This window comes from Capra hircus, chromosome 28 (genome assembly GCF_001704415.2).
Source record: "Capra hircus breed San Clemente chromosome 28, ASM170441v1, whole genome shotgun sequence".
In the NCBI taxonomy this organism is placed as follows: Eukaryota; Metazoa; Chordata; class Mammalia; order Artiodactyla; family Bovidae; genus Capra; species Capra hircus.
Genome location: NC_030835.1, coordinates 31,891,318 through 31,917,703, shown reverse-complemented (window position 1 = coordinate 31,917,703; position 26,386 = coordinate 31,891,318). Strand labels below are relative to the sequence as shown.

The 26,386-nt window shown below is 52.0% G+C and overlaps 1 protein-coding gene across 6 annotated transcripts in view; it reads right to left on the bottom strand.

Annotated features, from left to right (window-relative positions):
• RASGEF1A (RasGEF domain family member 1A) overlaps window positions 1–22,411 on the bottom strand; it is a 40,546-nt gene extending 18,135 nt beyond the window's left edge. For all 6 annotated transcript variants that reach the window (XM_018042386.1, XM_018042388.1, XM_018042387.1 and 3 more), the window contains exon 1: window positions 22,326–22,411. In XM_018042386.1, coding sequence (XP_017897875.1) covers window positions 22,326–22,343 — 18 coding nt within the window. In that variant the 5' untranslated portion in view covers window positions 22,344–22,411. The remainder of the gene's footprint in view (window positions 1–22,325) is intronic.

Below are 26,386 nucleotides of genomic sequence, written 5' to 3'. Positions count from 1 at the left end.
CAAAGGAGAAAAGGAAAGATATAAGCATCTGAATGCAGAGTTCCAAAGAATAGCAAGAAGAGATAAGAAAGCCTTCTTCAGCGATCAATGCAAAGAAATAGAGGAAAAGAACAGAATGGGAAAGAGTAGAGATCTCTTCAAGAAAATTAGAGATACCAAGGGAACATTTCATGCAAAGATGGGCTCGATAAAGGACAGAAATGGTATGGACCTAACAGAAGCAGAAGATATTAAGAAGAGGTGGCAAGAATACACGGAAGAACTGTACAAAAAAGATCTTTACGACCCAGATAATCACAATGGTGTGATCATTCATCTAGAGCCAGACATCCTGGAATGTGAAGTCAAGTGGGCCTTAGGAAGCATCACTATGAGCAAAGCTAGTGGAGGTTATGGAATTCCAGTTGATCTATTTCAAATCCTGAAAGATAATGCTGTCAAAGTGCTGCACTCAATATGCCAACAAATTTGGAAAACTCAGCAGTGGCCACAGGACTGGAAAAGGTCAGTTTTCATTCCAATCCCAAAGAAAGGCAATGCCAAAGAATGCTCAAACTACCACACAATTGCACTCATCTCACATGCTATTAAAGTAATGCTCAAAATTCTCCAAGCCAGGCTTCAGCAATACGTGAACCATGAACTTCCTGATGTTCAAGCTGGTTTTAGAAAAGGCAGAGGAACCAGAGATCAAATTGCCAACATCCACTGGATCATGGAGAAAGCAACAGAGTTCCAGAAAAACATCTATTTCTGCTTTATTGACTATCCCAAAGCCCTTGACTGTGTAGATCACAATAAACTGTGGAAAATTCTGAAAGAGATGGGAATACCAGACCACCTGACCTGCCTCTTGAGAAACCTGTATGCAGGTCAGGAAGCAACAGTTAGAACTGGACGTGGAACAACAGACTGGTTCCAAATAGGAAAAGGAGTATGTCAAAGCTGTACATTGTCACCCTGCTTATTTAACTTATATGCAGAGTACCTCATGAGAAACGCTGGGCTGGAAGAAACACAAGCTGGAATCAAGATTGCCGGGACAAATATCAATAACCTCAGATATGCAGATGACACCACCCTTATGGCAGAAAGTGAAGAGGAGCTAAAAAGCCTCTTGATGAAAGTAAAAGAGGAGAGTGAAAAAGTTGGCTTAAAGCTCAACATTCAGACAACGAAGATCATGACATCTGGTCCCATCACTTCATGGGAAATAGATGGGGAAACAGTGGAAACAGTGTCAGACTTTATTTTTTTGGGCTCCAAAATCACTGCAGATGGTGACTGCAGCCATGAAATTAAAAGACGCTTACTCCTTGGAAGAAAAGTTGTGACCAACCTAGATAGCATATTCAAAAGCAGAGACATTACTCTGCCCACTAAGGTCCATCTAGTCAAGGCTCTGGTTTTTCCTGTGGTCATGTATGGATGTGAGAGTTGGACTGTGTAGAAGGCTGAGCACCGAAGAATTGATGCTTTTGAACTGTGGTGTTGGAGAAGACTCTTGAGAGTCCCTTGGACTGCAAGGAGATCCAACCAGTCCATTCTGAAGGAGATCAACCCTGGGATGTCTTTGGAAGGAATGATGCTAAAGCTGAAGCTCCGGTACTTTGACCACCTCATGTGAAGAGCTGACTCACTGGAAAAGACTCTGATGCTGGGAGGGATTGGGGGCAGGAGGAGACGACAGAGGATGAGATGGCTGGATGGCATCACTGACTTGATGGACGTGAGTCTGAGTGAACTCCGGGAGTTGGTGATGGACAGGGAGGCCTGGCGTGCTGTGATTCATGGGGTGGCAAAGAGTCGGACATGACTGAGCGACTGAACTGAACTGAAACAACTAGTAGAGGCTTCCCTGATGACTCAGTGGTAAAGAATCACCTGCCAATGCAGGAGATGCGGGTTTGATACCTGGGCCAGAAAGATCCCAAACGCCGCAGAGCAACTAAGTCCGAGTGCCACTACCACTCAGTCTGCTCTGGAGCCCAGGAAGCATAACCACTGAGCCCATGAGACACTCTGTCAGAACCTGCATGCCCCAGAGGCCGTGCTGCACACAGACAGAAGCCGCTGCAACGAGAAGCCCTTGCACTGCATCTAGAGAGCAGCCCCCACTCGCCACAACCAGGGAGAAGCCTGCAGAGCAATGAAGACAGCAATGCCAGAAACGAATAAATAGACTATTACAAGAGACAAAGAAGGACGCTACATAATGATCAAGAGATCGGTCAAAGGAAAAGATATACCCACTGTAAATATATAGCACCCAACACAGGAGCACTTCAATATACAATTTAAATAGCAACAGCCATAAAAGAGGAGATCAACAGTAACACAACAATAACGGGGGTTTTAACATCCCACTTAAACCAATGGACAGATCATCAAGACATGAAATCAGTAAGGAAAGAAGTCTTACATGACACATTAGACAAGATGGACTTCCTTGAAATTTATAGGGCATTCCACCTGAAAGAAGCAGAATACACTTTCTCCTCAAGTGCACATGGAACATTCTTCAGGATAGATCACACCTTGGGCCACAAACCAAGCCTAGGTAAATTTAAGAAAACTGAAATAATATCACGCATCTTTTCCGACCACAAAACTATGAGATTAGAAATAAATTGAAGGAAAGAAATAGTAAAAACACACAAACACATTGAGGCTAAACAACATGTTACAAACAACCAATGGATCACGGAAAAAATCAAAGAGGAAATCAGAAACACCAAGAAACATATGCCAACAAAAACATGATGATCCAAATATTATGCAGTTCTAAGAGGGAAGTTTACAGTGATACAAGCTTACCTCACAAAACAAGAAAAATCTCAAATAAACCACCTAACTTTACATCTAAAGCAACGAGAGAAAGAACAAACAAAACCCAAAGTTAGTAGAAGGAAAGACATCATAAACAGCAGAGCAGAAATAAATGAAACAGAGATAAAAAGAAAGCAATCGAAAAGATCAATGAAGTTAAAAAAAAAAACTGGTTCTGTGAAAACATAGACAAAACTAATAAACCTTTAGCCAGATTCATCAAGAAAGAAAGGGAAAGGGCTGAAATCAACAATGAGATATGAAAAAAGAGAAGTTACAGTGGACACCACAGAAATACAAAGAGATCATAAGAGACAACTACAAACAACTATATTCCAATAAAAAGAAAAATCTAGAGTAAATAGACAAATTCTCGGAAAGGTACAACCATCGAATACCAAATCGGGAATAAACAGAAATCATGTACAGACCAATCACAAGTACTAAAATTGAAAGAGATTAAAAAACTTTCAAACAAAAGTCCAGGACAAGATGGCTTCACAGGCGAATTCTATCCAATATTTAGAGAAGAGTTAAAACCTATCTTTCTGAAACTCTTCTCCAAAATCACAGAGGATAAAACATTCCCAAGCTCAGTCTATAAGGCCAACATCACCTTGATACCAAAAACAAAGATACCACAAAGAAAGAAAATTACAGGCCAATATCACTGATGAACATAGACACAAAAATCCTCAATGAAATACTAGCAAACCAAATCCAACAACACATTAAAAGGACCATACACCGTGATCAAGTGGGATTTATCCCAGGGATACAAGGATTCTTCAATATATGCAAATCAATCAATGTGATAACACAATTAACAAACAAAGGAATAAAAATGATATGATCATCTCAATAGATGCAGAAAAAGCTTTTGACAAAATTCAACACCCATTTATGACAAAAACTCCAGAAACTGGGCACAGAAGGAAACTTCCTCACCATAAAAAAGATATACATTAAGCCACAGCTAACATCATTCTCAACTGTGAAAAACTGAAAGCATTTCCTCTAAGATCAGGAACAAGACAAGGATGTTCACTCTCGTCACTTTTATTCAATACAGTTTTTGAAGTTCTAGTCATGGCAATCAGAAAAAAATAATAATAAAAGGAAACAAACTGGAAAAGAAGTAAAACTGTCAATGTTTGCAGATGACATGATACTATATATAGAAAATCCTAAAGACATTACCAGAAAACTACTAGAGTTCATCAATGAGTTTGGTAAAGTTGCAGGATACTAAATTAATACACAGAAATAGCTTGTATTCCTATATAGCAACAATGAAAGATCAGAAAGAGAAATTAAGAAAACAATCCCATTTACCACTGCATCCAAAAGAATAAAATGTCTAGGAATAAACCCACCTAAGGGAGCAAAAGACCTGTACTCAGAAAACTGTAAGATGCTGATGAAAGAAGTCAAAGATGATACAAAGATATGTTCTTGGATTGGAAGAATCAATATTGTGAAAATGAGACTACTACCCAAAGCAATCCACAGATTTAATGCAATCCCTATCAAATTACCAACGGAATTTTTCACAGAATTAGAACAAAAACATTACAATTTGTAAGGAAACACAGTTCAGTTCAGTTGAAACACATACGACCTCAAATAGCCAAAGCCATCTTGAAAAAGAAAAACAGAGCTGGAGGAATTAGGCTCCCCGACTTCAGACTATATTACAAAGCTACATTAATCAAAACAGTATGGTACTGGCACAGAAACAGAAATATAAGTCAATGGAACAGGATAGACAGTCCAGAGATAAACCCACATACCTATGGTCAACTAATTTATGACAAAGGAGGCAAGAGTATACAAAGAAGAAAAGACAGTCTCTTCAGTAAGTAGTTCTGGGAAAACTAGATAACTGTGTGAAAAAGAATGAAATTAGAACACTCTCTAACACGAAACACAAAAATAAACTCAAGATAGATTAAAGACCTAAATATAAGACTAGATACTATAAAACTCTTTGAGAAAAACACAGGCAGGACACTCTCTCACATAAATAGCAACAAAATCTTTTTGGATCCACCTCCTAGAGTAATGAAAATAAAAACAAAAATAAATAAATGGGACCTAATAAAACTTAAAAGCTTTTGCACAGCAAAGGAAACCATAAACAAAACGAAAAAACAATCCACAGAATGGGGGACAATATCTGTGTACAAAGCTACCAACAAGGGATCAATCTCCAAAATACACAAACAGCTCACGCAGCTCAATAACAAAAAATAACTCAATCGGAGAGTGGCCAGAAGATCTAAATAGACATTTCTCCAAAGAAGACATACAGATGGCCAAAAAGCACATGAAAAGATGCTCAACATCACTAATTATTAGAGAAATGAAAATCAAAACTACAGTGAGGTATCACCTCACAGCAATCAGAATGGCCATCATCAAAAGTGCTGGAGGCGGGAACTGCTGGTGCTGGATATGGAAGAACAGAGAGCTCCCGTGGCTGCTAGTTTCCCTACAGTGACCCCTGCTGGTAGAACCTGATAGGAAACCAGCTGCCCAGAATGGTAATCGCAAAAGCCTGGTCGCCAAACTCAGTGGAAAGTTGGGTTTGGAGCTGGAAAACCAACAGACACAGGAGGAAAAAAAAGAAAAAAAAAGTGCTGGAGAGGATGCGGAGAAAAGGGAGCCCTCCCACACTGTTGATGGAAATGTAAATTGGTGCAACCATTATGTAGAACAGTAAGGAGGTTCCCTAAAAAAAACAGACGCAGCTCTACTATATGATCCAGCAATCCCTCTCCTGGGCATATATTCAGAGAACACCGTAATTCAAAAAGACACACGTATCCCAATGTTCACTGCAGCACTATTTACAACAGCCAAGACATGAAAGCAACCTAAATGTCCATAGGCAGAGGGACAGATAAAGAAGACATGGTGTGTGTACACACAATGGAATATAATTCAGCCAGAAAAACAAATGAATTAACGCCATTTGCAGCCACACAGAGACTATCATAGTGAGTGAAGTCAGAGACAGACAAGTACTATGTATCGCTTATATTAGCGTAATCTTTAAAAATGGTACAAATGGTAAGGAAAAAAATAACAGATGTAGAAAACAAACTTATGGCTACCGGGGGCGGGGGGAGGAAAGGGAGGGATAAATTGGGAGGTTGGGACTGACATGTACACACTTGGAGTGGGTTGCCATGCTCTCCTCTAAGGGATCTTCCTGACACAGGGATTGAACCAGCCTCTCTTACATCTCCTGTATTGGCAAGAGGGTTCTTTATCACTAGTGCTTTCTGGGAAGCCCTATATACACACTACTGTATGTAAAATAGATAACTAATAAGGATGTACTATATAGCACAGAGAACTCAACTCAATACTAAGTAATGATCTATATGGGAAACAAATCTTAAAAAAAGAGTGGATGTAGGTATATGTATAACTGATTCACTTTGCTGTACAGCAGAAACTAATACAACGTTGTAAGTCAACTATGCTGCTGCTAAGTCACTTCAGTCGTGTCCGACTCTGTGCAACCCCATAGACGGCAGCCCACCAGGCTCCCCCGTCCCTGGGATTCTCCAGGCAAGAACACTGGGGTGCGTTGCCATTTCCTTCTCCAATGCATGAAAGTGAAAAGTGAAAGTGAAGTCGATCAGTTGCGACCCCATGGACTGCAGCCCACCAGGCTCTTCTGTCCATGGGATTTTCCAGGCAAGAGTACTGGAGTGGGGTGCCATTGCCTTCTCTATACGCCAATAAAAAAATTTTTTAATAAAATAACAGTAGCTAAAACTCTGAGTACTTTGTATGTGCCACCAGTGACACTATTGCTGGAGTGGAATCATCTCATTCATCCTCACAATAACCCCAAGTGAGCAAACGGCACTCTCTGCATGCTGCCAGTGAGGACAAGGCACAGAGAGGCCACGTAACTGTCCAGGGTCACACAGCAGATAATCCGAGGAAGCAGATACAGTGGGGGCTTCAGAGCTGCCATTGACAAGTCTGATAAACCTTCAGTAGGTGATGATGATGAAGGCATGGGGATGCTGGAAGACACAGAGAAGAGCTCAAGATGGGGGCGACTGCAGCAGGGCCAGGATGGCAGCAAAGGTGGTCAGGCAGGCCTGCGTCTGTGCCCGGATCAGCCTCTTGTGGCTTTATCAGGACCCTCAAACTTGCGGAGCCTTAATGACCTCATCTGCAAATGGGCACAGGGAACACTGTTTCAGAGGTATGCTGGGAGGACGGAGTGTGCTCACTGGGGTAAAGGATTGCACACAAGAACGCGGTACCACCTCCCACCTGAGGAGCAAACTCCCACACAGGTACCTACTCTATGCCCCACACAGGCCACTCTAGACACACAGGCCCCCGGGGAGTCAGACCCTGCAGGGATGCTCTAAAACAAACGCAAAGCTGGAGCCGCGGGGTCAGCACCACCAAGAACTTGGCGGCGGCAGCAGTGCACCTTCCCCTGAGTCAGAACTCACTGTTCTCTGAAGTTTCAGATCCTCTCCTTTAGAAAGCTTTGCTGCTCCTAGTGTGGGCTTTCCTGGTAACTCAGTGGTAAAGAACCCACCTGCCAATCAGGAGACTTAGGTTCGATCCCTGGGTCGGGAAGATCCCCTGGATAAGGAAATGGCAACCCACTCCAGTATTCTTGCCTGGAGAATCCCATGGACAGAGCAGTCTGGTAGGCTATAGTCCATGGGGTCGCAAGAGGCCAACACAACCTGGCAACTAAACAGTAGCAGCTGCTGCACCTGGTGTGGCCCAACCCACAGCACCACCACCTGGCTGATCACTGAAATGCAGGGCACTGAGTCCCAGCCCAGGCCTGCCAGGTCATGCCCGCACCTTCCCTGGATGTGCTTGTCCGTTTGAAAGTTTTAGCCTCCAGGTGATGAGAGCAGCTTCACCTAGGTCAGTGCCTCTGGTGGCTGCATAACAATCACCTGGAGAATTTAGAAAACCACTTTGCCCAACTTCCACCACAACAGTTCTATCTGGCGGGGGGTACAGCCTGGGCACTAGTGTTTTACAAGGCTTTCCAGGTGAAAAGGGCAAAGCAACAAGTACACAGAGCCTCTCTCCTGCCTCCGCTGCTCCTGCCTACAGCCAGACCTGCTCCAAGGCTGCAGACTCAGACACTGGTGGAGCTCTCTGGAAGCCTCCAGAGGCCAGAATGAGGCAGGGGGAAGACGGAACTAGGGTTGGGGGGACAATGATGGAGCTCCCAGGGATCTGCACCTCTGGCCCTAGTCAGCTCGTACTGGTCTGGACAAGGCAGCAGGCCTTTTAAGGGGAGAGGGAGACAGACTTGCACTGCCTCCTCTGACTCCTTACAGCTCTTCCTCTGTTCTGGCAGGAAGGCCAGCACCTTCTAATTATAGATGCAATCAACTCACAGTCAGGCCGGTGAAACTAATTCACTGGTTCTTGGAAGCCAGGCCCTCAAGTTTCCCATCTCCCACATAGGCGCAGGTGGGCACGAGGGCAGGCCCAGGAGCAGGGGGGAGCGGGCACTCCTGCCAGCTCGGGAGCGAACTGGCACTGAGTGCAGAGGCAGCTGCCGTATGTCAGCACTTGCCTGTCTCACACATGGGTTTACCCGACTCTCCAGGGGCACTATGGAGGAAGAGGGTCCTCCCTTTAACTGGGCCCAGAGTCCCCGTGGCCAAGCCTCAGAGGGTGCCAGATGCCCCTGCCGGGCAGAGCAGCACCATGGGTGCCGAGGGTGGGCTTGGAGCGGGCAGAGAGGTCCAGTTGGGCAAAGGCTGAGCCTGAGGGGCCCTCTGCTACTGCCTGGATAGGCGGCCACCCGCAGTGTCCAGCGGGCTGGCTGTAGGTCAGGAGGGCCGGGTGGGCCAAGCAAGGGGGCACAAGGGCTTCCTGTGGCTGTACTGTTGCCCTGTCCCTTTCCACCCCTCCTGGGCTGCCCCACTGCCTGACCGCAGGTTGGCCTGGCCCCGCAGGCTCCATTTTCTGCTGCCGCCCAGAGCCAGACACCAGCTACCCCTACACCATGGTCCAGCCCAGCCCGCGGCCTCCTAGAAACTACATTCCTTTAACACCCCCTGCCTGCACCCTCACCTGTGACCTTCGCACACACACCTGCTGAGTCTACTCCTGCGGTTTCAGTACTGGGAGCTGGTGAGAGTCCAGGCTGGAATCAGGAGACACGGTCTCCACACCGTAGGGAAAATTCTGAGCCGCTCTAAACCTCAGGTTCCTCGGCTGTAAAATGGGCCTAGAGTTTCTTGCGCCCCCTCCCTCGCTGGGTAGAGATGAAGTCTAGCTGGGAAAACACGTCCCTGGGAGCGGTACCGGGGCCATTGTGTGCCACTCGCATCTGTGCCTTGCCTCGGTGGCAGCCACGTGGCCCAGCACCGCCCGCCACCACTCCTGACCTGCAGCCTGACAGCCATCAGCAGGGCAGAGCAGCGGCAGAGGGATGAGCAGCACCGAGGGCAGAGCTGCTCTTGTCCCCTGGAGGCTTCAACTTTCAAAGGGACAAGCACATCCAGGGAAAGTGCGGGCATGATCCGGCAGGCCTGGGCTGGGACTCAACGCCCTGCATTTCAGTGATCAGCCAGGTGGTGGCACTGCGGGCACCAGTGGGTGCCGAGGGTGGGCTGGGAGCGGGCAGGGAGACCCTGTGGCTCCACCGCGGCCCGTGTGGGTGTGCGCATGCGCACAAGCAGCCGTCCGGCCGCACGGAGCCGGGTGAAAACCCCGTGCAGACTCAGCTCACAGGCTTCACAGAGCCTCCAAAGACTGCAGTAAGGCTGACCACCAGAACTCAGCGCCGATATCTGGCTGCTCTCCTTCCTCCCTCCTGTGTCCCGGGCCCAGCTCCCCAGTAAAGCGCTGGCACCTTAGCCTTGCCTCCATCTCTAGGGAGGCTGAGTTCAGAGAAGGGCAGCTATTCTTCTGGTTTCCACACACACCCCTGCCCCGACTCCCCACATCTGAATGAGACCCAGCGGCTCCTAAGTGCCCTGAGGGCCAGGACTTAGGAGCCGACACCCCTCGAGCTGGGTCCAGGCCTCCCTCCAGGTGCTGGTTTGGGGCAAGTTACTCCATCTGTGTGAGCCCTGGCCGTGTTTGTCAGACAAGATACTGGTCCCCAAACTTCCCGGTGTGGGTGTACAGGAGGGGAGAACCACAAGGAACCTGTCTTCAGCCTAGAACAAGAGCTCACACACCAGGGGTGTCATAGTTCAGAAAGTAAACGCCGTCCCCTGGGTACTGCTCAGCCAGGCCATGGACTCTGAACACGGGATCCTTCCCACAGGGTATAAGCAGGGGCTCATCCCTGGGTCAGAAAGATACCCTGGAGTAGGAAATGGCAACCCATTCCAGAACTCTTGCCTAAAGAAATCCCAGGGACAGAGGACCGTGGCGGGCTACAGTCCAGGGGGCAATCGGATGCAAGTGCTCACACAGCACACTGCGTCCACACAACTCAGGTCGAAGGCCCTTTTTAGGGACTCAGCCAAAAAGCTTAGCTTGAGAGTATGTGCAGCTGCCCTGCACACGCACGCACACACACATGCATGCACACCTTCTAAGAAACACAGCACACCAAAGCATCAAGGACATAGAAACTGCTGGACTGAGGGCCAGGAGGTGAGGGAGGCACAGTCGGGGAGTAAGAGGAGACCTCGGGCAGCCCCTGTGCTGTGAGAGATGCCGGCAAAGGTGGGAAAAGAGGGGTTTTAGGACTCTTCCGAAGAAGATTATGAATGAAATTCCCTTTTGCAACGTCTTCAAGAGACTTTAGCTAGAGATCTGGGGGCCACTCACTGCTACATGCCTTCTAATGTGGCCCTGGTACAGGGGAGTCCATGCCTCCCCATTAGGCAGCGAAATCAGGAGGAGGGTATCTGCTGCTGGCCACACACATGCAAAAGCCAGACACCCACGTGTGCACAGTTTTTGTGACCTGAGGCACAGTCCTTCCACTCACAAACTCCAGCTGTGCCCACGAGGGCCTTCAGAGACCCTGCACCTCTGGGAGCTGCAGCTGTGACAGAGGCCCAGGACTGCTGGCCTTACTAAGACAGCCAGAGCCCGCTCCATGTACCCGGATGAGCCCATGGCTACTCCTTCGTATCTTCACATCCTCCACTTGCACCCTCGTCCAGGCCTGGGTAAAGGCCTTTCCCAGGTGCTTTTCCTGCTTCTGGTATGAGAGACCGAACAAGGCCTGGGGGAGGCCTAACCCTGCCCAGTGGTCTCGTAGAAGACTTCCACAGCTGAAGCTATCACAAACAATTTACTTAAATATACTTGGCTAAAGAATGTAAGTGACGCTTGACTCTAGACAAACATCCAGTTACTGCAGCATCCATGTGCAGGGTTGTGCGTGCTCCTGACTGTCTGGGGCAACCTTGCACACCCTCCTGGAGGTGTTCCCACACCTGAGGTCTGCTCCTGCCTCACTTCTTGCCTCCCAGCCCTGGGAGGTGATGGTCCCTGCCCAGGAGCAGAGCCTGTGGGGCACTAGTCAGCCCCCTGGCTCGATGCCCCAAGCTCTGGGCAAGAAGGGAGGGTGGAAGGGCAGGGCAGGAAGGGACTTGGGGCAAGAGGTGGGGCAGGGACCTCAACCTTCAGGAGCCACTGGGGAAGGACCCCATCTGTGGGCTCTCAGGGGTCCTCCAGCCTCCTGGCCTCTGATGCCCAGTTACCTGTTCCTAACTCTGCTCTCAGGATGCATCCCAGGAAAGGGAAGGCACTGCCCAATGGGCATGCATGGCCCCCACCCCAGGGGGGTCTGCATGACACACGTTTCTCAGCCCCAGAGGGAGGACTCAGAGGGTGGCTCCAGGAATAACTGTCCACCGGCTCTGCCCAGCTAAGAGGGAGGTCAACAGCCCAGGGAGGGGACAGACTCCTGTGCAGCTGGACAGAACAATGTCAGGCCTCCATTCAGCTCTGAAGGGGAGGAGCTGTCTAGGCTAGATTCCCAGGGTACAGTTCAATCCTGGAGTTTGCAGTTCCGGAAGTTTCTAAATGGAGAGGCAGGGATAAGCTTTCTTTGATTAACCTTCTATATATTCTCTTTAATTTACTTTTTGTGTGTGTGGCTGTGCCCCATATGGGATCTTAGTTCCCCGACCAGGGATTGGGCCTATGCCCCTGCAGTAGAAGGGCAGCATTCTAACCACTGGGCCACCAGGGAATCCTAACCTTCTGTACTTGAGATGTTTATCACTGGGAGTTGGGAGCCCAGCCAGGTGCTGGGTGTTACATCTCATCCAGTCCAATTCCCCCAACCCACCAGGGGCAGTGTGGAGATGCTCATTTCTTAGATGAGGGTGCCAATGACTTGTACAAGGCTGCCCAGGCAGGTGGCGGTGAGTAGGTGTGCCCAAGCCTGCCTGCCCCACTTCCCTGCTCCATCTGGAGACTGTCGTTCCAGCTCATCATTGTGCCTGGCCAGGGCTTGACCCTCTGAGCATCAGATGAACACTGAGGCCCTCGCCCTGAGCACACGGATAAGTGCACCTTCCCATGACCTTCTGCATAAAATTTCAGGGACTGACGGGCTCCCGGAAGCTCATCCATGGATGCCAAGTTAAGCATCCCAGCTTCCTGGAAAACGGGGACAAAAATGGCCCTGAGGGCCCATCTTGCATGAGCCCCCAGGGAGCTGCTGGGAGGTGGAGGAGGGGCGCCACAGCCCCCTGCCTCTGCCAGGCTTTGCAAGGGGTGCTTTTTTTGAGGCAGCACATGGGCTTCTATTTTTTAACCTACTCAACAAAATGGAGACTATTTTTAGCTCAGCAAGCTGCAGGGCATCACAATTAGCAACTGAAAATTACACATCTTGCCAGTCTCCCCTCTGTTGACTGGAGGAGAGCGAGAGCAAGTGCTCCCGGGGGTAAACTGGGTGCCAGCCCTGGCCCCCCATCCTGGAGGACCATTCAACCAAGAGGACAAACTTCGGCAGAGATTTCAGAATGACTGCATACGTGGGGCTGTCTCTGGTTTCATCCCAGTTCCAGAAACACCCAGGCTTGGTGGGAGCAGGGCAGTAGCCCCATCAGCACTCAGAAGCCACAGTTAAGGAAAGATCCATGCTGGCTGCTTGGCCCAGGGACCTCTGCTGGGAACCTTGGGGCAGCTGAGGCTGGGCCTCCTACATCTGCCAAACGGAGCCCTTCACCCTTCGAGGGCTCACTGTCTGGTTCTCTGATGTCATTCGCGCTGGAGGTGGGTAGGAGGTGGGTGCGCCACAGAGCCCTCACTCCTTGACCAACTGACCATTCACTCGTTCATTCATTCATTCACAAGTGTTACCAAGGACCCACCCACACCTTGGAGACCTACCAATGAAGGAAACTTGGTCTCTGTCCCCACTGAGCCCCTTGGGGCAGGCTGTGGCTGGGATGCAGTGACTATACAGATAAGGATGTGATATTATGGGTTAAAAGGAGATCAGTCCTCCAGAAGAGGAAGAAGAGGAGAAGGTCAGGAGAGCAGCTGCCAGCCTGAATTCAGACACAAGTAGGCAGACAGCTCTCTCTTGGGGGCGGTTCTTCCCCTCCCCAAATCCTGGCTTTCAGATCTTCCTACCTTTGAGCTCAAATGTGTCTCTTAAGCTCCTGCAACCCTACTCTTGTCTGCCAGGACCATATACTAAAAAAACTCAGGGTCTGGCTGCAAAAATAGGCTGGGGGTCCAGCAGGCTGGGAGTGATACCTGGCCAGCCCTGAGCTGGGAGCTAGCAACCTCCCCTATAAGCTGGCACCTCCAGCAGAGGCCTCACAGATGGTACTGAGTGTGACCTGAGGCCACGATGCACGGGACAGGCTTAGTACCTGTTGGTTTCGGTGGAGTCAGAACTGGAGGACACTTGTGGGCCCCAGGGACAGTTGTTCTCCAGGGTCCCCACCGCCTTTCCAGACACAGTTATGGGGGCTGGCACTGCCCCTCTCCTGACCCCTCCCTGGAGCCCTCTCCCCTCTGGACATACACTCCGGATAGCCGCTGGGCCCCTGATGCGGACAGGGAGAAAGTAGGGGGAAGCCGCCTCTCCTTCTGGGCCAGCAGACCCACTTGCCTGGCCATGCTGCCCTGTCCCAGCATGTGGGGCTCCGAATTGACTCTAGGGACTTCCCTGGTGTCCAGTGGTTAGGATTCAGTGCTTTCACTGCTGAGGGCACTGTTCAATCCCTGGTCAGGGAACTAAGATCCTATAAGCCTTGCAGCATGGCCAAACTTTTTTGAAAAAAAAAATTTTTAATAAAAGAACTGGCTCTACCTTTGAGGTGGCTGCTCTACCTGGGGTGGAGAGTGGTAGGGGTGACATGCATCTGTGCAGAGGCTTCATTGGTCCTCACCCCTGTACCCCCATGGTCCTCCCAGCAGGGAAGCCCTCAGGAGGGCATGGCTGGCCCCAGCCTTGCAGGCAGGGTGCTGTGCAGCTCTGTGCAGCTCCCATCCTCCCAGCCTGATGGATCTGGCGGGGAATGAGGGCGAGGGGTGGCATTTTTCACAGAAACCAAGCTTCAAGAAATCATATTCACAAATGCCAGGAAGAAGAGCCCTATTTACCTCGGTGCACCCTCTGGGCCAGCCAGGGCAGTCCCTGAGGCTGGTGGAGGGCTGTGGGCCGGACTTCAGCCAGGAGGTGGCTGCCATGGGAACGGAGCCACGCAGCACCTCGGCGCCTTCTCCACAAAGGCCCGGCCTCGGAGAGATGCCAACAATTAAAGCTTTGTTACAGATGCATGATTCATTTTTTTCTTCTCCTTCTGAATTCTTTCCTATTACCAAATCCTATTTGAATTGACTAAAGGAATCTTGCCATCTCCTCTTCACCCTCCTAAATACTGATTCTGCCGAGTCCGGGTTTCCTCCTCCTCCTTCATTCCCTTTCTGCCCAGTCAGCTTCTTCTGGTGGCTGCTCAAGGGACAAAATGTCATTGTCCACCAATAACCATCCCATTATTGAGCCTTGAGAGGCCCAGGGAGGAGCAGGTAGGATTTCAGAGAATCCTTGCCCTTTTCCTGGAGGGCGGGCTGCTGGCATGCCAACCTCCCACTCAGGGCCCCCAGGGCAGAAGGATAGTGCCTAGGGCCTCCCCATCCCGCCTCTGGCCTCAGATTCCACAAGGGTCACGGTGCACTCCTGCACGTGGGCAGGTGACTCAGACTCCTGGAGGCTGAGCTGGGCACAGCCTCAGACAGAAGGGGGAGGAAGATGAGATAGACTCGGGAGGCACTCCTGTCCTCAAAGCGCCACCAAGGAAGGCGTTGTGCAGCCCCTCACCTCCACTGAAATCCCACCTCTGGGATCTCCTTCCTCTATAGGACGTCCACTTAAGATTGGTGCTTAGTATGTGAAGCAAAATCTGGGGCAAAAAAGAAGTCTGCAAAAATCTGCCTCCTGTCAGGACCCCAGGTTCCAGAAGGGAATATCTGACCAAGGCTCCCCCAGTACCCCACACAGGAAGGACCCCAAGGAGCAGCATGGGCATGGCTGTGAGCCAGCAGGACAACAGGGAACTGGGTCAGAGCTGAGGGTCCTTGAGAGACAGGGAGGCTGGGCCCCTAGGGCTGGAGGGGCTGGAGAGAGAAGCCACACTCAGGCCTGAGTAGACAGTGGCCTCTATTCCACCCTGCAGGCTGTCTGGGAGTGTGGGGAGGGGGGAGAACGTACAGTTCTTTCATTTTTAAATGACATCTAATTAGGCTGAGCAACGATTTTCCTTTGTGTTTAAAAACAAATAAAAATCCATTTCCTTCGCCTGAATTGTCATCCTCCTGGCAGACACCCAGAGCGGCACCCCTGGGATCCTGCCGCTCTGCAGGGGCTGGAGGTTTGTGTGTGCCAGCCTCCGGGTGGAGGGCAGCAGGCACCCAGCTCCCTACTGGGCCTGGACAGCACAGCCTGTCCAGTGGCCACGGCCTCTCAGAAACGACCTGGACACACGTCCTGACCCTCAAACAGAAACATCTCCCACTCCCGATGCACACAAGCAGCTTTCCTGCCCCGTGCCTGACCTGCGCCCCCTAGTGTCTAGAACTGGCCGGCCCCCGGGAGCACCAGCAGCACAGCTGTCTCCACCCCTCGCCAGGGCACGGCACGTTCCCACTCGCCGCTCTGCATACGTGGCTGGCACAGCAGCTGTCATCCCATTTTCCAGACAGGGAACAAAGCCCCAAGGGTTTAAGTCATCAGCCCCAGGCCTTACAGCTCCAAAGTGGTGAACCCCGGTGAGTGTGACCACCGTGATCTGCTATGAAACCCAGGATTCAGCTCAGGCCCCAGAGAAGGGAGGACAGGTGCAAGGCGAAGGCAGGTGGAGGGAGACCCCCAGGGTCCCTGAGAGACGGACAAGGCCTGGCCCAGAGCCACCTGCTTGCGGAGAGCATGGAGGGGCCAGTGAGCGCAGCACTGTAGGGTGCCAGGGCAGGATCCGAGGGCCAGGTGTGCCTGTGCACCCGAGGGGCCCCGTGCTGGGCGGCCAGATCCAGGCCTGAGCTGAAACAGCCAGCAGTGTCACTGACAGTAGGTGACACTCACAGAAGGTTTCCACCTACTGGGCCATCCTACATCCCCACAGCGGCCCCCAAGGCGTTACTGACCACTGCTGGGATGAGGTGCAGCCCAGGAGGCCAAGGACAGCCTGAGGTCACACAGTCTGGCCAAGCAGAGCCAGGAACAGCCCGCTGCTTCAGCCTGCAGGCGGGTTCTTTCTGCCAAGGGTTGAAAGTGAAAGGCACACTGCCGAAAACATGCTTGCCCCGCTGTGCCCAGGAAATGGGCCCGGCGCCCAAGCACAGTGCATAGGGCTCTTCGTGGACCAGAAACAGGCAGGAAAACCAACTAGAACTTTCTACAATTCCTGACACCGCGGCTCAGACCCAAAGAGATGCGTGGTGGAATGGAATGAAAATACTGCAGGGCATTCTCTGAGGACGTGGGGATGGAAGCATAAAGAGAAAAATATGTGAAATATTATGCCCTAAAAACAGCAAGGTATGTCCTTCTGTCCAAAAGTACTCACCCACATTGCTCACACATCAAACGACCAATGAAACCCGGATGGAGTTCCTAAATGGAAACGTACAGGCGACAGAATGATATGTCTGGATATTAATAAACAAACGATAAACCAAAAAAAAATTTCACCCATTTAATAAAAAGCTTCCCTAAGTCATGTTTGTGTTCAAGTAGCAATCAAAACTCCAATTATAGACACATCAGAAAAATAACCCTTAGAAAAAATCCCGTGAAATTCAATATGGCCAAAGCTGTACTCAGAGAAAAATTCATAGATTTCAATGTATTTTAAATAAACGGGGGGTGGGGAATGAAAACAAATTAAGCACTTGATTCAAAAAACTAAAGAAAGAGCTTCTAAACAAAACAGACATTCAGCAGAGCAAACTGGAGGCAGGAATTACTAAATGAGAAATTAGTGGATTTAAGGAAAGGAAGACAGTAGGACTTGCTGTACACTCAAGAGCTGGTTTTCTTTTGAAAGTGAAAATTTTAAAGATAAACTTTTGGCAATTCTCATCAACAAAAGGATGGAAGAAAGGAAGGAAGCTAGCAGAAAGGGAGAGAGGGAAGCAAAGAATGAAGAGAGGAAGAAACGCAAAGACGGAGGATGAAAAAGAGAAGCTAATGTGGAGAAGAAACCTTAAAAGGACAGATGATATAAATCTGTGCTAAAACGCCCGAAAGCACTTTGAACTGGGATATTACCTAGAAAATATAAATGACCAAAATAGGCTGAAAATATTTAGAACCCAAAAGGACCAATAACCATAGTACAAATTAAGTAACTTCACAGCCAACTAAAACCTCAGGGAAAAATAAAAGCAAACCCCGGCTGAGCCAGTTTCCAAAATGAATTATTTCAAGCCTTAGAGAGTCCGATAATTTTATATATTTAAACTATTTCAACTACACAATTCATATTGAAAATCTTTCCTATTCATTTTATGAAGCTAACATAACCATGATTTATAAATGTGACAAATATCTATCCTAATAGAAAAGTACAAATAAATTCTCACCTATGAATATAGATGAAAAACACCCCAAGCAACATATCAGCTGAATGAACTCAGCAGCATTTCAGAGCACAATTGCCTGACCCTGTGGGATTTATTCCAGGAACAGGATGATTTAGCTCAGAAAAGCTAATAAGTCAACACATTAATAGGTCCAAGGAGGAAAGGAATTTGATGATTTTGCCAGATATAGGAAAGCCTCAGATGAATATCCATTCTTGGTGTACACTCTTGGCACTTAACATGGGAATTAAGTGTACCTCATGATGAAGAATATCTGTTTGAAATTTAGGGTCAATTTCAGACTTCACAGCAAAACGTCAGAGGCCTCTTCATTAAAGTGAAGATGAAGCCAAGGACAATTGCTATTACTGAAAGCTGCTGTGTACCTTTTAGAAAACACAGAAAGATCAGAAAGTTTTTAAAAGATACATTAGAAATGAATTAAATCATTCTTGGTTTTCCAGGGAGCCCAACTGAAAATCTGTTCAAACTAATAAGAGAGTTTAATTATCAATTACCTAACACACATTTTTTTTTTTAAAGATCAATATTTTACCTATCAACCTCCTCGGGGAACATCCCGACTCAGTCCATGTGGAATGTGTGTTTTCACTCCGGTGGCGAAAGAGAAGAGGGTATGTGTGAGCCAGGAATCTGCGTGTGTGGGCGTGTGTGCATGCCCTAGGGCTTCCCAGCTCTTCGCTGGCCAGGGACACATTCCCAATGGGCCCGCTCTGCCACCCACATCAGCCACCCGACTCACAGCCCCCTTTCCTGGCCACATACCCCTGACAGCCCTCCATGTTGCCCTCTTGGCTGGGCACCCCTGGGAACTCGCTTCCCTCTTCTAAGGATGCTGCACAGGCGCCTGGTGTGTGCAGGGGGTCCAGGCTCCGGGGTCAGCCAGCCCCAGGATGAACGCCTGGTCTGCTCACAGTGCTGCCTTACATCGTGGAGCCTCAGCCTCCCCTTGGGTCACTGGCACAGCCACCTTGTGAGGGTTAGAGGAGACTGGAGAGCTGGCTCCCAGGGCCTCTGACTCACACTTGCCATGGGCAAGGGGCGGCTCGTGCGGCAGCCACACTGACCTTTGGGAAATGCCGTGGGCTTGGCCCCAGCCAGGCAGGCGTGGGTGAGCAGGACAGTGAGGGTGGGGTGGTTCCACTGGAGGCTGAGACACAGGGCAGTGGGTTTGCCAGAGAAACCCCATGGCCCACCAACTGCCCTGAGGCCACGGGGCCAGAGCCCTTGGGGCCAGCAGGGATCCAGCAGGGAAGAAGTGGAGAACCCCAGTAGAGGCCATCATCCACATGCTCTCACCTGACCCGTCACCTAGGACTCTCCATTCTGTCTGCCTCCAGGCTCCCCTTGTCCTGGAACCCAAAGGACTCCAGCCAGCCCAGAAGCTGAGACAGTGGACATCGTGGTCAAGGGGCCAGCTCTGACCCCTGGCTGAACTCAGGCCAGCCGCAGCCCCTGTGGGCCTCAGCCTCCCCATGTGTAAAACAAGGAAGCAGAACTGGGCAGTCTCCGCAGGCCGCTCCAGCCCTTGTGTCTGCTTCTTCCTTCCCTCACTCATTCAGTTGACAAACATCCCTGAGGTCCTGTGACCGGTGCCACACACCTGGGACTGGAGGAGCCCACAGAGCACCCTGTCGGCCAGCAGAGGCAGCAGTAACGCCCCCCGCGGCGTGAGTGAGAGACGTGGGATCAGATGTCTGTGCTGGGTGCTGAGGGGGCATGGGGTGCGGTGGGGGGTATAACTCTGTAGGGAGACGTCAGGGAGGACTTGAGGTGGGCTTCCAAGGAAACTCCAAACCAGGGAGTTTCCAGTGGGTCAGGAGAAGGAATAACGGGGAGACATAACAGGTCTCACACCAGAGCCCTGAGGGACCAGCCCTTTTCTGCTCACTTACTTGCAACTCCCCAGAGGGAGACTCCCAAGGAGCCCAGAGGTGTGGAGGGTGCAGGTGGCTTCCACAGGTACCTCAGCTCCATCGCCCTGGTCACACCCTACCCACGCCAAAGCCGACACCCCACGCGGCTGTCCTAGACGGCCCAGCCTGTGCAGGTCCTGCACCACTGTGGGCCTGGTCTCGGTGGTTATGCGACTGTTTCCAGCGCCTCAATACCTCAGAAGGCAGCCAGGTTGACACAAGATGCTCTGGCTCCCTCCATTCACCTTGCCTCCCCTGGTGGAGCTCACGCGAGGCTCCCCCAAACCCAGCGGCAGGCAGGCCCAGCAAGATGGGGGCGTGGCGCCTGGGCGGGCTGTCCTGAACCGGCAGGTACAAGTGTAGGCAGCATGGCCAAGAGGCGGCAAGAGCCCGCAGGATGGAGCAAGCTGGGGCTCCGCATCAGCTCCCGCGCCAGACCCTCCCTGGACTCCATACTGCCCGCGAGTGCCAGGTGAATTGCCCCAGGGGGTGTCAAACTGCTCTCCCTCTCTGCGCCGCCACCTGCCCCACCTGCATCCTTCCCCACCACTCCTTCCTCAAGCTGCTGCCTCTTCTCCATCTGCACCCCACATTTCCACCATCAACAGGGCCTCTCGCTTTACCATCACAGTGTGATCGAATTGGGCCTTCCCTCCTCCTCCACTCCCTCAGCTGAGCCCCTGAGCCCCGTGCGCTGGCCAGACTATCCTCTCACCCTCACCAGCCCTGCCCCTGACACTGGCTTCCAGTCTGGTGCCTGAACACACGGGCAGCTTCCACTTCCAAGCTTGGCCTGACATCCTGGCAGGCACTGCTGCTCCCCCTGCGACTATCTCCCTGCCTCTCATCCAGCAGGTCCTCAGGTGAAAGGCTCCCTGGACTGCCTTACCCAAGGCAGCCCAGGGTAGGGTGGTCAATGCGCTGGGCACTAAACATGCTGGACATGTCACCAGGCTGAGGAGAACTGTCACTGCTGGTCCTAGTGAGATTGAGTGGGGCCATGTGACTCATCTGGCTCAAGAACAGTGAGTGGAAGTGACGTGTGGCACGGTGAAGTGGGGCACTGAAATGTCAGTGCAAGGACCTCACTCCCCCTCTGCCATGGGACCTGTCAGCCCAGGTCCTTGAGAGAGGAAGGCTCGGGGTGGGGCCCTGCCAACCCCTCACGGACAAGCCAATGAGTGGAAATTACACTGTGCTGTTATCGGCCCCTGGCTTTGGGGGTGGTTCAGCTACTGCTGATAATCTAAATTACCCTGCCTGATGTACCCTTGATATTTTCTATTCGTTTACTTTTTCTCTTTTAACACTTATCACCATGTAACATTCCATATCTCATTTATTGATTGTGCTTTTTTTCTCCCCCTGTCTCTCTTGCTAGAAGGTGAGCCATGAGGACAGGAGCTGTGGTTTGTATCTGGTTCCCTGCTGAATCCACAGTGCCTGCACATAGCAGGGGCTCAATAAATGAGTAATGACTACATGAAAGAACGAATGAGTCCTGCTTCTTGGGCACAGCCAGGCCTGATTAGTCCCGGTTGCAGCCCCCTTCTTGGCCCCTGAGGTTCTGGGTCTACACTGATGAGCTCCAGGCTGAGAGGGCTTAAAGAGCAGCACCTGAATCACATCACCCGATCATCTCAAAGGAAGAACTGTAATAAACAGCCATGGAAATGTAACACTGCCTCATGCTCAGGATTAATTCCATGACAGGTTCTCAGCTTCCTTCCTATAGAAAAGAAGCTGCCCCTCATCGTGGGGCCCACATCCCTCAAAGCCCTAGCCTGAGGCTCACTGCCCTTATATTCACAGGTGTCTGTGTCCTGCCCCACTCCGTCCTTCTCCCCCTCTCTCACACACATCCCATATTTAAACATCCCACGGTTTTCACATAATCTCACTCTCACCCACACATCACACATACACACGTACACACCTCCCACGTGCCCACCTCGTTACAGTCCCCCTGTCTCCTCCAGGGCAAACAGGTGGTTCTGTGCCCCTCAAGTCGGGAAAAGGATGCACTGTGGTCTTGTCTCTTACACGCCTGACTGTGCCAGTCCTAGGGCAGCCACCCTCCTGCTGGCCCTGCTGCTGGGCTGCTGTCACCTGCCTCCCCAGCGCTATCCGCCCCACAGGGGTCCGTACCAGCTGTGCAGGTGCCGCTCAGCTGTAGACTAACACTGGCCTCCGCAAGCAGGGCCAGGCAAGGCAGTGGCAGCCTCGACTGCCTATCCGTTCTGAGCCCTGGGCACAGCCCACCTGGCAGCAGTTGCCCGCGGGGACCCACAGAGGGAGTGGCTCCCAAGGGCAAGCTTCTTCCAGGCCTGGCTGAAGATGTCCTCCGGGTGGCCGCACTCCTTGCCGGGAGGTCAGCCCTGCTTCCGCAGCTCGGCGGCGCAGGAATTCCTAGCCCCGCGGTCCTCCTGCAATCAAGGGGTTGCCCTGCGAGCGCTTCCGCGTCACCGCCTCCGCCACCCGCCGCCCCGCACCTGCCACGCGCCGCAGCCCTACCTGGGGCTCCAGAAACATCCTGGCTACCTGCTGCCAGCGCTGTCCCCCGGCGCCCCAGGCGTCTCGGGTGCGGCTGCCTCTCTGCCCGCGCGCCCAGGCGGCTCCAAACCCCGGCCCCGCCCGCGGACTTCCCCACGCCCGCCTCCTCCCGCGGGGCGGGGCCGGGCCAGGGGCGGGGCCGAGGGGCGGCGGGCGCCCGGGGAGGGGCAGGGCCGGAAAGCTCGGAGTCTGGGTGGGGCCGAGGTAGGGGGCCCAGGGGTAGCAGGGGACTCGGGTGGGGCCGAGCGGACCACGTGGCAGGGGCCGGCGCCCGGCCCGGGTTCGAATGGGGCGTGGCAGGGGCGGGGCGGGGCGCTGCGGGAGGGCGTGGGGAAGGTGCAGGGGTTGGGGCGCGGGGACCGGCGCAGCGTGAGCCGGGCTCACAGGCCCGGCGCGGGGTTTGGGGGCGCCAGGAGTGCAGGGGGAGCGGGTCGTGGCGTCAGTACAGAGGCCACAGCAGGGTGTCGGCGCTGGGCGCTCCGGACGGGCTCTGCCACTAGGCGAAGGGGCGCCGTGCTGGTAGGCGCTTCGCGCGGGGTGGGAACGGTCGTGTTGGTGAGATCCAGCTCACGGAGAGCCCCCTGCGCCCCCGTATCCTCCCTCGAGCCTCTCTTCACCCTCCCCAGCCTCACTCCATCTTAGATGTCCACTACATAGCTACGGCAGGTGTTTGGCCAGCGCTTGGCTTGAATGCCTCCCCTCACGGGGTTCTCACTCCACACAGCTCTGGCCTCGAGCGTCCCACGGAACTCTGTCCTGTTTCCTTGAGTGAACACAGGGGACACAGCAGCTGCTTTTGTGGGAGGACTAATCTAAGACACGGGATGGGGCGGGCCTGGCACACGGCACAGAGAAGCGTCATTCCGCCCTCAAGAGCCCCAGCGCTGAGAAAGAATCCTGTCAGGCAACCGATCGCCCCACCACCGGGTTCCTGCGTTGCCCTCAACCCAGGCTCTGAGAATCTGAAAGGGAAAGGTGGACCGAGGGAAGACTGTCCTCTCTGGGAGGTCTAGAACCAGAGGGCCCAGAGGCTGAGTTGGGAATGGGAACAGGGCAGAATCTGGGAGAGCTCATGTGCAAGCCTGGGGCTGGGATGGGAAGAGGTGACCCTGTCAGTATTCAGGTAGGTCCGCTGGAAGCCTACCTTGGACAGCCCCACACCTCACCCCCAGCAGCCCTGTGAGACAGCCATCTCTCCCCTCAGCTACTCCCTCTCCTTTGCCTGTTCTGTCACCAGTAGCAAGACTGGCCCTCAGGCTGAGTCCTGGAGGATGGCTATTTCTGTCCTGAGGAATGAGGGGCTGTGCTGAGTCCCTTCACCAGTCTCCTGCAAGAGGATATAGCAGTTTGGAAACCACTCCACTTTCTCTTCTAACACTGGAACCCAGATCTCACTGCTCCAGCACCTGCACTATTAGCTACAGCCTTGTACAGCTCCTGGGGTGGGTAGTTAGGCAGAAGGGGGCAACATCAGCAGAAATGGCCAGGGCTGCAGATACATCAGCTCCCCCCACCCAACACACACACAAGCTTTCACACTGTCCTCCCCCTGCTGCTTCTGCATCTCCTTTCACGCCAGTCAGAGGATGCAGAGCTCACAGTGGCCTCCACAGGGAACTCATGGCACCAGGACCAGCCTGGATCCTTGGTCCTGAGCCTGCCTGGCCACCCTGCCCCTTCAGAAAACTCCATGGTGCCAAGAGGGGTGAAGGGTTTTGCCCTGAGGGAGTCTGCCAGGCACCCTCCCCTCGACAGTCCTCAGCTCTATCCCACAGCCCTGCAGGACAGTTAGACCCTCAGGTGGCCACAGTATAGTTCCAGAAAGTCCACGTGGGCAGTTAACACCCCTACTGCCACCTGCATTCAGAGCAAGCCTTCCCCTCTGCCTCTCTAGGTGTTGTGGTCCAGAGGAGGTGGCTGAGCCCATGTGCAGCCCCACTGCGCCTTTCTATACATGCTCACTCACAGGTTTCACCAGCATCCCTTGATAAGGTAGATGCTTTCCCAGGAGGAAGGAGCACCCGCTGCCCACTGTCCCTGCGATGGGAATATCCTCACATACATGGATGGTGCTCTCTCTCCTCTGCTCACAGGTGTGACCTCAGCATTCATGTGTGCACGTGGACCACAGCCACATCCTTCCTGGTTCCCATGGAGGCAGGAGATGGGCCTGCCAGGGCTGACCCCTGCCAGGCTGTTCCCCTGCCTAAAGCTGTGGGTGGGGCTGGGCTCAGGGAGCAAGATGCTCAGGGAGAGCTTGAGGGGACCAATACAGGAACCCAGTAACCTTGCCAGAGCTGGCTTCAGAAAGTGGAAAAGGAACCAGGTGTGGTGCGGCCAGCGGACATGTGCTGGGGGCTTCTGGGAAGATGAGGCAGCCCAGATGATGTGGGCTGGCCATGAGGCCAGGAACAGGGCATCTATCCCATGACCATGCGAGGATGCTCTGAGCAAAGAGCAGCAAAGCCTGATTCCAGGATGACAGTGACCCTGGACATCCTCACAAGTACAGACACCTGGGACCAATGAGAAACTGGGACAGGAGGCTGGACTCAGGGCTACAGGCTCCTAATTAATGTCCCTGCTTCCACCCATCCTGCCTTGACACAGTAGCTCGACTGGCCCTGTTAAAACCTATGTTGGGTCCTGCCCATCCACTGCCCAGAACCCTCAGTGAAATGAAAGCCAGGGTCTAGTGGCCATGTGGGTGCTCCGACAGGAAACCTCCCACCTTCCACTCCCCCTACCCGCCCCCTGCTCGCCCTCCCTCTGCGTGCAGCGTTCTTCCTCTTGAGTCTGTACTGAGGTGTCACCTTCTTGGTGACATATTTACAGTGTTAACCTCCACTCCCACACTTCCTCTCCCCCTGAACTTTCCTTCTGAAGGCCACTTCAGTCTGACATATTCTTTCTACTTCCTTATTTGTCAGTGTCTCCTCTGGGGAGAACTGAGCTCTGTGAGTGCAAGGCCTTGGTCTGTTCACAGCTGTGCCCCAGGGACTGGGACATGTTTGCATACGGGGGCACTTGACACCTCTCTGTTGAATGAACACGTGTGTGTATGTATACCTGTGAATACGTGTGCAGAGCTAGACATAGGTGTATACATCCAGTTCAGGATTCATGTCCAGAACATATAAAGAACTCACATAAATCAAAAAGTCTGAAGACCCAACGTTTTAAAAATAGGCAAAAGACTTGAAGAAGAATATCCAAAAAGATGATAAACATAAGAAAAAGCACTCAATTTCATTAGTCATCAGGGGAAGGAAACTTCACACCACCGTGTGATACTGCTATACGCCCACCAGGGTGGCTAAAATGGAAAGGCAGAAAATTCCAGGTGCTGACAGGGGTGTGGCACAAGAGAAACTCCCATCGTTGGTGGTGAGAGCTGAACTGGTAAAGCCACGTGGGAAAACGGACCAATAGTGCCTAAGAAAGCCAAGTGTACACAGACTGCAGAATTCCTCGCTGGGTGCAGAACCACCAGAAATGCTTACACACTCACACCCGAAGACCCATCCAGCAGTGTTTAGAGCACCACTGTCCACAATGGTTCTATACTGGGAACCAGCTGGCTGCCCTCCACAGCGAGGAGGTAGAATCACTCTGGGAGCGCCACCATCAACAAGAGTGGACACACCAGGATCAGTCTTACCAGCATCACATGGAGCAGAAGAAACCAGACACGAAAGAACATCTAATCAGGAGCCAAGGGGTCTGCTGGGGCTGGGTACTGATCACCCATGTATTCACCCCAAGAGAAGTCTGAGCTACAACATTTATGATCATGCACTTTGCTATATGTACATGACACTTCAGAACAATTTATGTTTAGAAAAAAGTTGGGAGAGAGAAAAAAGAAGAAGAAGAAATAACATGCCAGTCAGGGCAAAGCTGTCTGAGCCCCAAGACCCTTCCAAGTGTGTTGTGAGCCGCAACTCAGAGAAGCAGAACTGGGGAAAGGGGCATTTTAAGGTGGTCTCTGCCTCCCTCTCTTCATTCTCTCCAAAACCAAA